Source organism: Salmo trutta, chromosome 1 (genome assembly GCF_901001165.1).
Source record: "Salmo trutta chromosome 1, fSalTru1.1, whole genome shotgun sequence".
NCBI classification, from domain to species: domain Eukaryota; kingdom Metazoa; phylum Chordata; class Actinopteri; order Salmoniformes; family Salmonidae; genus Salmo; species Salmo trutta.
Window position 1 is genome coordinate 21,900,531 of NC_042957.1, and position 16,201 is coordinate 21,916,731.

At 41.2% G+C, this 16,201-nt stretch overlaps 1 protein-coding gene across 2 annotated transcripts; it reads right to left on the minus strand.

Annotated features, from left to right (window-relative positions):
* Positions 1 to 926: 926 nt before the first annotated feature.
* Positions 927 to 13,828, minus strand: acp1 (acid phosphatase 1). 2 transcript variants are annotated; one of them, XM_029745307.1, is made up of 6 exons: positions 13,745 to 13,828; positions 12,583 to 12,656; positions 10,396 to 10,509; positions 7,266 to 7,327; positions 5,205 to 5,310; positions 927 to 1,285 (listed from the first exon to the last, which is right to left on the minus strand). In XM_029745307.1, the coding sequence occupies exons 1-6, from the start codon at positions 13,785 to 13,787 to the stop codon at positions 1,208 to 1,210; spliced, it is 477 nt and encodes a 158-aa protein (XP_029601167.1). In that variant the 5' UTR covers positions 13,788 to 13,828; the 3' UTR covers positions 927 to 1,207. The 2 variants fall into 2 exon arrangements, with proteins under 2 accessions (XP_029601167.1, XP_029601093.1); XM_029745233.1 differs by lacking the exon at positions 10,396 to 10,509 and adding an exon at positions 10,573 to 10,686.
* Between the last annotated feature and the right edge of the window lie 2,373 nt (positions 13,829 to 16,201).

Here is a 16,201-nt window from a genome sequence, read left to right on the forward strand (position 1 = left end):
AAATCAGACACTCAACTTTAGATTAATTCAAATACTCTCTTGTGCAATGCTGAATAAATAATTCACCATGCTTTGGCTTTACCCTAGTATGACAAACTTCTGCTTGCTGGTTTGGATTGAGCACAGTCCTAAGAGGACAGACTGGACCACACTAGCAGAGAACAGTGTGTGGAGGGACATTCCTTTGGTCGTTCCACTCAAACACGATATATCAATGCCTTCATCTACTTCCTCTGGTTTATTATGTATTACCGCTCCCAATTTCGGTCAATCACAGCCTAGGAAGTACATCCACAGTGATATACACCTGAAAACGTACAATTCAGGGTTTATGTTCACGGGCAGCATTCTGCACTACCTTGGGCTGCCATGGTTTAGGATTTTAATCATCTTTGACATAAGGAGGAATATGTGCAGGTTCAAATCAGACATAATGGTGGAGGTGCCAGTGGTAAGATAAAGAGGCTAAGTAGCATCATTAGTTAGTTATGAGAACAAATCCTTGCAGACTATTTTAGCCCTCTCATCTCTCTAAAATACCAATAGCTGAACTACAGTAATTACACTCATTAAAGTGATTTTATAGGTTTTGTTTTATCAAAGCCCTGATGTTCGAAGTAGGATGTCATGGGAGGAGTACAAATGGAAGAATAACTCAAAATGTAAAAAAAACATTGTGACATGAAAGTAACTAACTAAACCCTTGTCAAATACCCAACAAGATTATCATTTGGGCAAGCATTAACTTTGACCCTGGTCTCAACCTTTAACCCTGCCCTCTGAACCCTAAAATGTCTGGTCATGCCATAATGCATCCATATTAATCTCTATAAACGGTGATGGCTATGTTAGACTAGATTAGACTAACAATTTACAAGATGTAAAAGAGAGAAATAAGATGAAGAGAAAGAATAATGCATTGTTAGTTCTGTTGAGTATGTATTGTTTATTTGAAGAGACCAGACAATCTGCAAATTCCTCCAAAAAAGCATTTTATTTAGGACACAGTAAACCGTTCATTTTAACGACATATTGTAGATTATGTGACAATCAACTGATTGCTACACCATATTGATGGGAACTACTGTTGGTGTGACCTGGCAGATGTGTATTGTAACTGCACAACTATGGCCGATAAGGGAGGATCGTTTCTTTACTATCAGTCTAGTATTTGGGTGGATGTTCACCGGTCAGATCTTGGGTCTGGTTACGAGTTGTTTTCCAAAAACACTTTGCAGCATCTCACACATTGTTCGTACACATTTTCAAAGTCTTCCTCATGCCCCTATAAAAAACAGAAAAAAAGGGAAATCAATGAATTTTGCCCCAAAATATTGTATGAATAAAAGTTATACATTTTTGCTTTTCAGAAAGCTATAAAATAAAATTTGATGTGTTCATCAATATTGTTTTTATAAGGCATCAAAATAAAACTGCAGGAAAGAGCCTTTTCCTTGAGCAATGAAGCAGTTCATCATTCTCCAAATCGGAATCAGAAAGCCTCTAGTTACGAGCTCAATCATTTCCCAACCCAGTAGAATATACAGCTGAAATTGGATAGGGGGTTTCTTCAGTGACGTTTCCCCCCCCCCCAAAACTCACACAATTCTGGCCAATTGGCTGCTCGTGATTAAATTAGCCAATAATAGAGAAGAAAACAGCCCAAGACAACTTTCCAGGCCCACCATTAATAACGTTACACCTTTCAGAGACCTGTGACACCAATCCAAAGTGCCAAAAGGGCATGTCTTATCCTTTGAAATGTTCAGCTTTTGCCTTTAGAAACCTTAGAAAGCACATTCCTCTTAACTTCTCTCTCTCGTGTTGAGTGGCAAACTCATTTAAAACTGAAATTTACACTGTGTGAATAGTAATGTTAAAACATCAAGAAGAGACTCTTTCCAGAAAAATATACAAAACAGAGAGAAGCAATAAAAAAAAAAAAAAACTATAGATGTAATATCTGTCCACATGCATTGGTGAAGAGGCCGGCTGGGGACTCTTAAAGCGATGATCTCATATTCATAAACAATAATATCTGTAACAACCAGGGAAGATGCCCGATAACTCAGTCTATGCATGACAGCGGCATGTAACCCTAATTTTAAAAAGTTCATCCAAAAATGAAAGATATTTTCTTTCCTCAGAAATGGTCTAGGAGTGCACATGCCGTTTTGTAATACGTTTTAAAGTGTTTTTTACTTGTTCAGGCCATTGTAAAAGGTAAAAACCGTCAGAAAAATGTTATTGTTTTTTATAACGGACTGCTCGTTTTATACCATACTGGAACTAAAATCAAAAGCAGAAACCTTCAGAAATGAGTCCCTGTACAAAATGTACTTGGACACATTTGCCATTTCGCCTTTTAATATACTCCTTCGCTGGCAGGAGAACAGCCAACCACACCTGAAGACTCTTAAAACACCCACCCAGTTCCTCCACCCCCTTCAAACCCAGTCTCTGATCCAAACAAAAAGGCTCCAAACTAAGTCTTTGGAACCCCATTCAGCTACGCCCTCCTCAGAGCTTGTCATCGGCTCTAAGGTTGGACTGAGAAACTCATGTCTCAATTTATCAAAACAACTGAGCCGTCTGGCTCTCGTCCTTTACTGTGCTTCTCTGCCATGCGTTGTGGCGATGGATGACGGACCACAGCCCAGCGCTGTCAACACGCCAAAATATTTATTTACGCTTCTCTGAAACCATGTTTAAGGCTAAGCTCCCTCTGGCTACCACACACTCACAGCTGGTGTTAAAGGTCCAATGCAGACATTTTTATCTCAATATCAAATCATTTCTGGGTAACAATTAGATACCTTACTGTGACTGTTTTTAATTGAAATGATCAAAAAGAAACAAAAATAGGTTCTTAGTAAAGAGTAATTTCTCAAGCAAGAATTTTGCTAGGACTGTTGTAGTGGTCTAAGTGGGGAGGGTAAAATGGAAAATTAGCTGTTATTGGCAAAGAGATTTAGAACTCTTATTGGTCTATTAACTAATTTACTGCCTGGTGAAGCCAAAACTCCATCCCACCAAAACAGGCGTTTTCTTTTTTTTCAAACAGCTCTTACACTAAAAGGGTATTATCATTATCACAATATTTTTACAACCTCACTGTGGAAATATATATAAAGCATAGGAAAATCACATTTTTGACAGCACTGGGATTTTAACACACAGGGACAGACAGCCACGAAGAGGGACACAGATGATTGAACCAGAGTGCACACAGACACTTTATTTTGGTCAACCACAACCGTCGCAACATTAATACTTTATTCAATCAAAAGGGATTTTTCCTGAAACCCTAATAGAAAAATCTCAATTACCCACACATGACATTATGCGATCAGAGGTCTACCCGCAACATGCATGTCCCTAGTCAAGACCACACAACAAATTCATTCATTTATTATTTTAACAAGAATATAGGACAGAGGATATGATTTATATAGCATTCCTCATCAAACCAAACATGCAGTTTGCCTGCATTCACATTGCTGAAACATTTCCCTCCTTTTTTCTAATTATCTTCCTCCGCAACCAACAACAGAGACCGTAGTAGACCAACAACAGAGACCGTAGTAGACCAACAACAGAGACCGTAGTAGACCAACAACAGAGACCGTAGTAGACCAACAACAGTCACCCCCCTTCCCTACCTCGCTCCCCCAGTATCAGTCACCCCCCCTCCCTACCTCGCTCCCCCAGTATCAGTCACCCCCCCTCCCTACCTCGCTCATCACATCCATGTAAAATTCTATTTACTCTGCACAAACAAACCGGCCTCCACTTCCGATGCCATTTGGCAGGACTTACGAATGCATAGGAAGCATTTAAAGCTGGGAAAAGTTAACAAAGCCATTAAACATGTTGTGAGATGGTAAAGGAGGTGCTGCAGAGAGACTTGAGGACACAGGACATTAGTGATGGGGGACAAAAATCGATAGTTACAGTACCAGTCAAAAGTTTGGACATACCTACTCATTCCAGGGTTTTTCTTGTCTCATTGTTCTGTTGAAAAACAGATGATAGTCCCACTAAGCGCAAACCAGATGGGATGGCGTATCGCTGCAGAATGCTGTTTCCATGTGTCATTTCATAGTTTTGATGTCTTCACCATTATTCTACAATGTAGAAAATAGTCAAAATAAAGAAAAACCCTTGAATGAGTAGGTGTCCAAACTTGTGACTGGTACTGTACATATCAGGATATTATTTTTGACGATAGATCGTATCATTTTGACAATTTTGCAATATTATTTTTGCGCTAGTTGGCTGTAACTGCACCAAAACTCCAGTATTTTTCCTTCATAGCCTGTTCTCCATCTTTTTAAGTAGGGAGACAATTTGTTTTTAACAGTTTTATTTCCATAACTGATCAAAACTTTCTCATGGCTCTCTTGTCCCTCTGCAGCAGACATATGGTGAGCAATAATGTTTGGAAGATCAAATTGCAATAAAATCGAATTATCGAATCACAATACATATAGAATTGTGAAAATCACAATATATATCATATCGGCACCAAGGTATCGTGATAATATGGTATCGTAATAATATCGTATCTGAGGACATGAGAGGAAGACAAGATCTTGCTACTGGTTTCCCATCAGAAACCAATTGTTCCATACAGTGGTTTTAACTGGGGATGATTTAAAAAAATAAAACATTTTACTAGGCAAGTTAGTTAAAAACAAATTCTTATTTACAATGACGGCCTACCCCGGCCAATCCCGGACGGCGCTGGGCCAATTGTGCACCGCCCTATGGGACTCCCAATCAAGGCCGGATGTGATACAGCCTGGATTTGAACCAGGGACTGTGACGCCTCTTGTACTGAGATGCAGTGCCTTAGAGCGCTGCGCCACTCGGGAGCCCAGAGTGAGGCTTAGGCATAGATAGTGCTGGTGTGAGGACACAAGGACTCTCTGAATTATGGGAGTTAACATGGAAACTTACCCTGTAGAGAACAGGACATTGTTCTACTGAATGTGTTACCTTATCTCGCTGTAAGTGTATGGATTCATGTAGCCTACAGTACTTTAGAATAATGTTGGTGGGTTAAGCCATATGCAGTCATGTTTCTTTTTTACTCACAAGGCGAGCAGCAGAATCAGTTTTTTTTGTCTAAACCTAGTAACCCAGTTGTGATAGGGCCCCTGAGTACTGGCAGGAAAACACTGTCAGTGCAGTAGACTTACGTAGTATGGGTCTTTGATGATCAGTTGTTTCTCTGGGTCGTACGAGCCCAGCAGCTCAATCTTGGCTTTGCTGTTTTTCACAGAGTTTGCCTTCTTTTTCAGGTCACTGTAAAGAGAGAGAAAAGTCAGAGACTGTTAGGATTTGTTCCTGTGACAATACTAAAATCAAAATACCACCAGTGCTATTTTGGACCAAATATCTGACAGACTTTTACAAATGTAACCACCCATTTGATAGAACAACTTTTATTGTGGTATAAATGGCCATCTGTCCATAACAAATGGAACCAAATAAAAAAAGGTTTAATAAGTCTTAGACACCCATTTTGTTGGGTTTGGCGTTTCTGTGACACGCAAGAGCCTATCACAGAGAATACATCTATTCTATTCCAAGTCTTCTAAATGGCTTACTGTGGTATACGCTATCAGTGTGCAACAAGTCGAACTCTGAAACCAAATATCAATAGATGAGAATGTATTTGTGACTAAATCATTTTGACAGTTACTAGAACAGTTACTTAAAGGCTACACAACTTCTTCAAACAAGTCCTCACAATCCAACTGTGGAGATGAGTCTTTTATTGACCCAACTGGTTTCTTTTATTTTGATGCTTGGGTAATTGGGCTTATAAATACAACAATACACTCAGACAGTAATAAAAGCAGCTAGAAAGGATCCATGCACCATGCCTGGCTGTAAACCAGACCACAGGGGTTTAGAAATGCAGCGGATGGATATTAAAAAAACCATTACTAACCCAGGCACTAAAAGGAAGCGGTTGCCAGGTCCTTCCCATTGGAACTAGTGTAATGGCTCAAATGAGATGGCCAGCCATACTGCTTGGACCGAGGGGACTGATTCCCCCACAGTGAGGATATGGGGCCAAGCTGGGAAGCTTCCAATACTAGGAATGGGACTCAAAACAGGGAACTACCGCCCCACTGCCACCTCCCGTGCCTAACCCTGTGGTAGAGCAGCGGCCCCCTGACGCTTTCATGGGGGGGGGGTTTAAGGTGAGTTGTATAGCACTGCATTGTAAATGTAGAATGCAGCGGAGCTGAAAGCTCCTGGTTCCCACTGACTAAACTGAAATGTAAGTAAAGCACTATAATCCAACATAAAACATGTAAAAACTAACTGGTGATGATTAATTAGGTCATTGGTAATAATTGGCGGGGAGTTAAGGTTAATCCCTTTCTCTCGCTAGCCAACCAGAGAGAAACAGAATGGAGGAAGAAAAGGGAAAAGTCGCCCCCAAACAGAAAAGACGAGGCATCCAAAGACCTCAGTAAGCTGCTTACAGACTGCACTGCCTTAGGCATGTGATCTCTAAATGATCCCTGAATGTTCAAAGTAGCAAGAAATATCCCTCCCCCTGCCCAGGCTTCACATGCAAACAGCTTAGGGACACTCACTTGTTAGACAGACTTTACCCCTACACTTTACATAGACCTTGAGGTGTACATGTCTGCCTGTATGTCACATCTGCGTGTGTGTACACAGTATACTTCTCTACAATCGCTAAGGCGTCCCCCTACCAGGGAAAGCCTAACTTTAAAATACAGATAATGGCATTTTGAATGGACAACAGCCATCACCAAGTTCCTGATATAAAGTTGGATCTGACAATTACCTCGTTCCTATTGTACTTTTATTGCTCGGTCTGTTCTGTATATCTCAATATCCCGGGTCATTTCTACACTCCGCATAAGCTCTTCTCTGACTTAGTTTGTGACCCCGGTAATCATGTTCGGGTAAGTGCCATAGGGTCATAGAACAAGTAAACCCCAAGGATGTTACTTACTTAAACATTTGTATTTTTACTCCAATAAATCATTTTGAATGGCAGCCCGGAATAGAATACACTTGTGATGTCATGGCACAGAACACTGTTCTGTGAGTCAGAGTATCTGTGCAGATGTTGCAAATTGTGTTCACCCCCCTCTTGAACAAAGGAAGCAGACCGAGCACACACACACACACACATATATACGCATGGACACACACACACACACACACACATGCACTCACACACGAACATAGGGTTAAGATGCATATACCTCAAATTGCTCTCATCCATGCACAGAATGTAGTCAAATGACATAAAATCCTCCTTTGTCACCTAGAAGAAAAAAAACACATAAGACAAAATGTTAACATTGGTACTGGTGTGTGTTGACAACACAAGACTGGATGCTGTGCATTCTCTATAAAGTTTAACTGTCAGGCACTAGGCCCTATATAACTTCTGCCTGGTATATATGTTCCATTACAGTGGTAAAGACCTCTCCCTGGTTCTCGTTGAGTCAAATTGAGAGGTTCCAGAGAACTCAGAGAGAGAAGAGGAAGGAGAAAGGAGAGGGAGAGCGAGATGGAGAGGAGCAGTGTCTGGGTCCCTCCATGTTCAGGGTTATGAAAGGGATCAAAGCAGTACATCTTCAAGTACAGAGCATTCGGAAAGTATTCAGACCCTTTAACTTTTTCCACATTTTGTTACGTTACAGCCTTATTCTCAAATTGATTAAATTAATACTTTTGCTCAATCTACACTAAATACCCCATAATGACAAAGCGTAAACCGGTTTTAAAATTTTTGCAAATTTATAAAAAAATATAAAACAGAAATACCTTATTTACATAAGTATTCAGACCCTTTGCTATGAGACTTGAAATTGAGCTCAGGTGCATCCTGTTTTGGCATCATCCCTACGGTGAAGCATGGTGGTGGCAGCATCATGCTGTGGGGATGTTTTTCAGCGGCAGGGATTGTGAGACTAGTCAGGATCGAGGGAAAGATGAACGGAGCAAAGTACAGAGAGATCCTTGATGAAAACATGCTCCAGAGCGCTCAGAACCGAAGGCGAAGGTTCGCCTTCCAACAGGACAACGAACCTAAGCACACAACCAAGATAATGCAGGAGTGGCTTCGGGACAAGTCTCTGAATGTCCTTGAGTGGCCCAGCCAGAGCCCGGACTTCAACCCGATCTAACATTCTGGAGAGACCTGAAAATAGCTGTGCAACGACGCTCCCCATCCAACCTGACAGAGCTTGAGAGGATCTGCAGAGAAGAATGGGAGAAACCTCACAAATACAGGTGTGCCAAGCTTGTAGCATCATAACCAAGAACACTTGGGTCTGTAATCGCTGCTAAACGTGCTTCAACAAAGTACTGAGTAAAGGGTCTGAATACTTATGTAAATGAAATATGTTTTTATATTTGTAATGCATTTTCACAAATTTCTGAAAACCTGTTTTTGCGTTGTCATTATGGGGTAGTGTATGTGGATTGATGAGAAGAAGAAAAAACTAATTTAATCCATTTTAGAATAAGGCTGAACGTAACAAAATGTGGAAAAAAATCAAGGGATCTGAATACTTTCTGAATGCACTGTATGTGAATCTTGTTGTGCAACACTTACTCAGCAGCCATGACTCAGGAGAGAGTGAGGCCATGCTTCAATTATGGGTTGAAAGGGTTTCTAGGGTGGGACTTGGGAATGGAGAGGTTAAAAGAGTGAAGAGAAAGAAGTAGAGGGAGTAAAGACAGAGAGAAAGAGAGAAAGAGCAATTTACATGTAAGCTAGCCAAAACTTGACCATTCCAGATTTGTATAACAAGAGTATATAATAACTAGGTGTTGTGTATGTAGTATTTGTATTGATCCAAAAACCCTTGCAAAATCAAAGTTAAGTTGGCAAAATGTCAAATTCCATCCACTACTATTTCAACTCTGTAGTTCCCCGCTTGGGCTTTACAGCGCAAACACACACACACAATATTTGTCTTCTCCCTTTGCAATAATCTCTGGCCAAAATCCTCATGTGAACCCCCTCCACAATGCAGCGATAGAGCCTGGTTGGATTTCTGGAATTTTTGACTGACAGTCAGGGAGGCTGTTATATGAGGAACGGGTAGGAGGGGAGAGATATAAGGAAAAATAAGGGAGAACGAGGACCCGGTCTGAGGTCAGACAGATAAAAAGTTCAGAAACCGTGTGGAGTTGTTGAGTTATTGTATGACTCTTGGTGTGCAGTGAGTGGAGCAGGGAACTATCCGCTAACAAGAGCTCAGTCTAAAGCTACAGTAAGTCAAATGTGGTGATGGGAATTGGGATGATACCCAGACCGAAAAAATTATGCTTGATTCTGACAATTTGCATTCAGGGCAAAAAATCATATCGCTTCAAACCCCTTGCAGGGCCCCCTCCAATCAATTATCTGATATTTCCAGTGTTAAGACTAAAATAACTTAATCTTTCTCTGTGAAGATGCATTTATGGATTCATTAACTCAATAAAAAAAAAATGAATAGTCCCCCTTCTATCCCCTTGCCGTTGTCTCTCAATAAAACAAACAAAACTCCCGTTTTTGATTGAACAGAGCACCCTCTGTCTCCAAACAATATTTTCTGAGGCAAGCCGAGACATTACATTAGAGGCAAGAAACATTTAGTTAAAGTTGACTGAAATTAGCAGGGAACGGGGGGAACAGAGAGAGAAACTCAGAGCTTATCAAAGTTCATTGCGTGGAGACATGGGTGGCTCAGAGCCAGGGCAGCGTTGAGCTCCCATCCCTAATTTGTGGAGATTAGAACGGGGTTGGCCTCTGTCCGTTATGAGACAAACCAACATGACGGCAGCTCCCCTTCCCAGCACTGGGTCAGGGAGGACACCAGAGAGCTGGCAGGAGAGACAGGGAGAGCTGGAAAAACTTTGGAGAAAAAGACCAGCAAAACATGAGGCCCACTAACACAGTTGGCAAATATGGTTGGGGTGAAATCCATTTAAATTCCAGTCAATTAAAAAAGTAAACCAATTTACACATTTTCCAAAATGAAAAGGGTTGACAAGAATTGGAATTTCAGTGTACTTCCTAAATTGACTGGAATTAAAATGGAATGAACCCCAAGCTTGTCTCTTTCAATACACTGAGTAGATTTGGAGAGCCTAGATACCAGACTTCATAACATCTTGGTGTGATTTAACAGCGTCTATAAGGATGCAATACTAAGCATTGGCAATAAAAGTTAGTACTGTTAGGAAAGTCATTGTGCTCGAGTGTTTATTCATGGGATTTAGCCTAATACATCCAACTCACACACACTCTCCCCCACACACACACACACTATCCATGCCACACACATTTGTATAGTCTCCAAAGGACCCCAGGGTGACTGATGTATCATATACCTGTCGGGCCCTGTGTTTTGTTTCAATGCCATGTGTCCTCAGGCAGGCCAGACCACGGGCGTCCGGGGAGCTGCCTGTATTCCAGTCAGTCGTGGCACCACTGTCTATGACCCACTGCAACAACAGAGAACACAGGAGCTAGCTAGCTAATAGGAAGGATAAAGGGGTTGGTCGTACCTGCCTGGCTACATGCCTCATGGGCACCCCGTGTTTCTTCATGCAGGCTTGACCACGGTGGTCTGGAGGGTTGCCTATCTCATAGGTGGAGGTGGCAGCACTGTCTATCCTCCACTATGCAGAGCAGGAGAACAGCAACAACAAAGCAAAATGTATTCATATGCACACAATGACTCAGCACATGCAGCACATTAGAGCAATCTAATAATAGGTTGATAGAGTTCAGTCTAATTTGTTTGTTTCCTTAGCCTATACTGTTAAAAATGCATCTCCATCTCTAGAAGCAGAAGACTGCAGAGCTGGTCATCTCCGTATACCCGTCGCAAGACCCACGGGTTGATGCTGATTTGCAAAACCCTCTTAGGCCTCACACCCCCCAATCGGAGATATCTACTGCAGCCCTCATCCTCCACATACAACACCCGTTCTGCCAGTCACATTCTGTTAAAGGTCCCCAAAGCACATACATCCCTGAGTCGCTCCTCTTTTCAGCTCACTGCAGCTAGCGACTGGAACAAGCTGCAACAAACACTCAAACTGGACAGTTTTATCTCAATCTCTTCATTCAAAGACTCAATCATGGACACTAATTGACAGTTGTGGCTGCTTCGCGTGATGTATTGTCTCTACCTTCTTGCCCTTTGTGCTGTTGTCTGTGTCCAATAATGTCTGTACCGTTTTGTGCTGCAACCATGTTGTGTTGCTGCCATTTTGTTGTCATGTTGTGTTACTGCCATGCTGTGTTGTTGTCTTAGGTCTCTTGTTTATGTAGTGTTGTCTCTCTTGTTGTGATGTGTGTTTTGCCCTATATTTGTATTTAATTCATTTTTATTTTGAATCCCAGCCCCCGTCCCCGCTGGAGGCCTTTTGGTAGGCCGTCATTGTAAATAAGAATTTTTCCTGAACCTTTCCCAAATATCCCAGGTTTTTCAGAAATCCCATTTTGAGAATTCCCTCCCTGCTTATTACCTTCCGGAATTCTCCAACTGGTATTTCTGAGAAAAAAAAACGGGAACTTTAGGAACATTTTTCAGAAATACCAGTAGGAGGATTCCTTAAACAGAAGAGAATAAGCAGCCTCAAAATGGGATTTCTGAAAAACCTGGTACATTTTCTGGAATTCTGCTAAACTCCTCCCTGGGAAAGGCGGTCATCAGTAGATGTGAATGGTCTCACTCCCCCCTATCTGAGATATCTACTGCAGCCCTCATCCTCCACATACAACACCCGTTCTGCCAGTCACATTCTGTTAAAGCTCCCCAAAGCACACACATCCCTGGGTCGCACTCCTCTTTTCAGTTCGCTGCAGCTAGCGACTGGAACGAGCTGCAACAAACACTCAAACTGGACACTTTTATCTCAATCGCTTCATTCAAAGACTCAATCATGGACACGGTTACGGCTGCTTTGCGTGATTTATTGTTGTCTCTACCTTCTTGACCTTTGTTCTGTTGACTTTGCCCAAAAATGTTTGTACCATGTTTTTCTGCTACAACCATGTTGTTGCCATGTTGTGTTGCTACCATGCTGTTGTCATGTTTTGCTGTTATGTTGTTGTCTTAGGTCTCTCTTTATGTAATGTTGTGTCTTTCTTGTTGTGATGTGTATTTTGTCCTATATTGTATTTATTTTTTTAATCCCAGCCCCCGTCCCTGCAGGAGGCCTTTTGCCTTTTGGTTGGCCGTCATTGTAAATAAGAATTTGTTCTTAACTGACTTGCCTAGTTAAATAACGGTTTTATTTATTTATTTATTTATTTATTTATTTATATATATATATATATATGAAAAAAATGTTTTAAACAGTTTGGAATATGATGCAGTAGGGGAACAAATCTTTATCAATCAAAAGAGTACAGTAGCTCAACAAACGCACAACATATGTGGAGCAAAGTCTTCACAAAAGAAGTTATCAAATATTTGCATTACTTCAACGCAGTACTTCTATGTAACAGAGCTGTCAATATGTTCCTGTGAAGATCTACCCACACATATACATTTAAGCCTTTACCTTGTCAACAACACCAGCATCTGTCGCCATTTTCCTGAAGACGGCTTCGGCGATGGGGGACCTGCAAATGTTCCCTGTTAAAAAAAAAAGACATAATAAGCTGACTATCATTAGAGTGCTTGGCTAAATTAGGTCACACTGCTTGCTTCACCAGTACCACTTCCTCCTAACTCAGCTCATACCGAGGCTCGAACTTGGGGCCTCTGCCTCGCAAACACATATGACCGCCCTCCTGAAGGGTCTTACACAGTCGAGCCACAGAAAAGTTAGCTATTTGGCAGCGCTAGTGGAGATACCCATCTGCTACACTTGCATCAGCAAAAACTGATTATCTCACAATATCCCTTGGAGTCTTGGCTAATATCTACCCTATATTTCTGAATGAAAAATAATAACTGAACTTGTTGAGACCCAAGTGAGTCAACTACAGTGTTTGAATTGTGGTATTACAGGGCAATGTTTTACATTATGCAATCTGAACAATGGAACATCGTTGAAATGAAATCTCCAATTAACAGTTCAATATAACATATTGGAAACATCTGAAACTTTTGATAGCTGGCTGTTGACTACAAAATGAATTCCCATCATCACCTTAGCCTGCCTGGCTATGGCACAAGATCTTCGTACATACTTTTACATTGGACTCTACTGTCCAAAGGTCTTAGGCCGTGGTAGAATCATTGGGCAACCTTTTCATTGCCTTTGCATTTCAGATAAGGAGAATCTGGTGATATATTAGCAAGGGATATTAGGCAAGTTTGATGAGTAGTCACTAGTTTTTCAGAGGAAGATGTGAAAGAACTGTGTGGCCCAACTGCATGAACTAATGGACAGATTCCAAATTAAGTCATGGCAGTTAATGTAAGGTTTTGGTATTGCAAGTTGGATACAGAAATTGATAGCTAGCTAACTAACTACAATTGCGGTTGCAATAGCTATTGTACCAACGTTTTCAATGGTTTAGCTAGCTAGTTACAAAGTAACTACTGGAGTTAGCATAGCATAGCACCCGTTAGCATCACTTGCCATTCATGTACACACGGCAGTCAGTTCCAAGTGTATAGCAATTTTTTAAATGTATTATCACCTTGACACACCATTGACTCGTTATGTGCATGAAATCACAGAGACTGTGGGTTTTTTCTTGGTCGTTTCTTACCCAGACACACGAACAGAACAGATTTTCCACTGCTGGCTGCCATTTTGCTTTTAGGGTCTTACGTCAGTATCACTCAATTTTGGCTAGAAGGGATACAGTTTATGTCAGAATTGATATTTCGGAACAGGTTAGGAGAATTTACGCGGAAGGTTAGGATAGTTTACGTAGCAGTTTGAGATAATTGGGTTAAGGTCAGAAAAATAGTTAGGGTTAAAATCAACTTTTGACGTTAATTTGACATGGCTAGATGGGATACATCCTATGTTCACATCACTGGCACGTTCTTCTTCTTCTTCTTTTTCGTGTAGTTTTCAGGCAGACAAGACGCTTTGTCGCATATTGCTGGCTTTTACAGGTTGGAGTGTGAATTTCACATTTGTTCACAAAAAAAGGGAAAAGGAGAATGGGATAAATGCATTGCACCACCATCTAAACCTACTGTACATACAGTTGAAGTCGGAAGCTTGCATACTCTTAGGTTGGAGTCATTAAAACTCGTTTTTCAACCACTCCACAAATTTCTTGTTAACAAACTATAGTTTTGGCAAGTCGGTTAGGACATCTTTTTTGTGCATGGCACAAGTAATATTTCCAACAATTGTTTACAGACAGATTATTTCACTTATAATTCACTGCGTCACAATTCCAGTGGGTCAGAAGTTTACATACACTAAGTTGACTGTGACTTTAAACAGCTTGGAAAATTCCAGAAAATGATGTCATGGCTTTAGAAGCTTCTGATAGGCTAATTGACATCATTTGAGTCAATTGGGGGTGTACCTGTGGATGTATTTCAAGGCCTACCTTCAAACTCAATGCCTCTTTGCTTGACATCATAGGAAATCAAAAGAAATCAGCCAAGACCCCAGAAGAAAAAAATTGTAGACCTCCACAAGTCTGGTTCATCCTTGGGAGCAATTTCCAAATGCATGAAGGTACCACGTTCATCTGTACAAACAATAGTACGCAAGTATAAACACCATGGGACCATGCAGCTGTCATACCGCTCAGGAAGGAGACGCGTTCTGTCTCCTAGAGATGAATGTACTTTGGTGCTAAAAGTGCAAATCAATCCCAGAACAACAGTAAAGGATCTTGTGAAGATGCTGGAGGAAACAGGTACAAAAGTATCTATATCCACAGTAAAACAGTACGTGTCCAAAGAAAAAATAACTATATATTAATGTACATACCTCAATTGGGCCGACCAACCAGTGCTCCCACACATTGGCTAACCGGGCTATCTGCATTGTGTCCCGCCACCCACCACCCGCCAACCCCTCTTTTACACTACTGCTACTCTCTGTTTATCATATATGCATAGTCACTTTAACCATATGTACATACTACCTCAATCAGCCTGACTAACCGGTGTCTGTATGTAGCCTCGCTACTTTTATAGCCTCGCTACTGTATATAGCCTGTCTTTTTACTGTTTTATTTCTTTACTTACCTATTGTTTACCTAATACCTTTTTAGCACTATTGGATAGAGCCTGTAAGCATTTCACTGTAAGGTCTACACCGGTTGTATTTGGCACACGTGACAAATAAACTTTGATTTGAAATGTATATACACTGAACAAAAATATAAAGTGTTGGCCTATTGTCTTATGAGCTGAAATAAAAGATCCCAGAAATGTTCCATACGCACCAAAAGCTTAGTTCTCTCACATTTTGTGCACAGATTTGTTTACATTCTTGTCAGTGAGATTTTTCTCCTTTGCCAAGATAATCCATCCAACTGACAGGTGTGGCATGTCAAATAGCTGATTTAAACAGCATGATCATTGCACAGGTGCACCTTGTGCTGGGGACAATAAAAGGCCACTCTGAAATGTACAGTTTTGTCACACAACACAATGCCACAGATGTCTTAAGTTTTAATGGAGGGTGCAATTGGCATGCTGACTGCAGGAATGTCTACCAGAGCTGTTGCCAGAGAATTTAATGTTAATTTCTCTACCATAAGCCGCCTCCAACGTCATTTTAGAGAATTTGTCAGTACGTCCAACCGGCCTCACAACCGCAGATCCGTGTGTGTGCGAGCGGTTTACTGATGTCAACATTGTGAACAGAGTGCCACATGGTGGCGGTAGGGTTATGGTATGGGCAGGCATAAGCTACGGACAACGAACACAATTGTCTTTTATCAATGGCAATTTGAAGGCACAGAGATACAGTGACGAGATCCTGAGGCTCATGGTCGTGCCTTCATCCGCCACCATCACCTCATGTTCCAGCATGATAATGCACGGCCCTATGTCACAAGGATCTGTACACAATTCCTGGAAGTTGAAAATGCCCCAGTTCTTCCATGCCCTGCATACTCACCAGACATGTCACCAGTTGAGCATGTTCGAGATGCTCTGGATCGACGATTATGACGGCGTGTTCCAGTTCCCACAATATCTAGCAACTTTGCACAGCCATTGAAGAGGAATGGGACAACATTCCA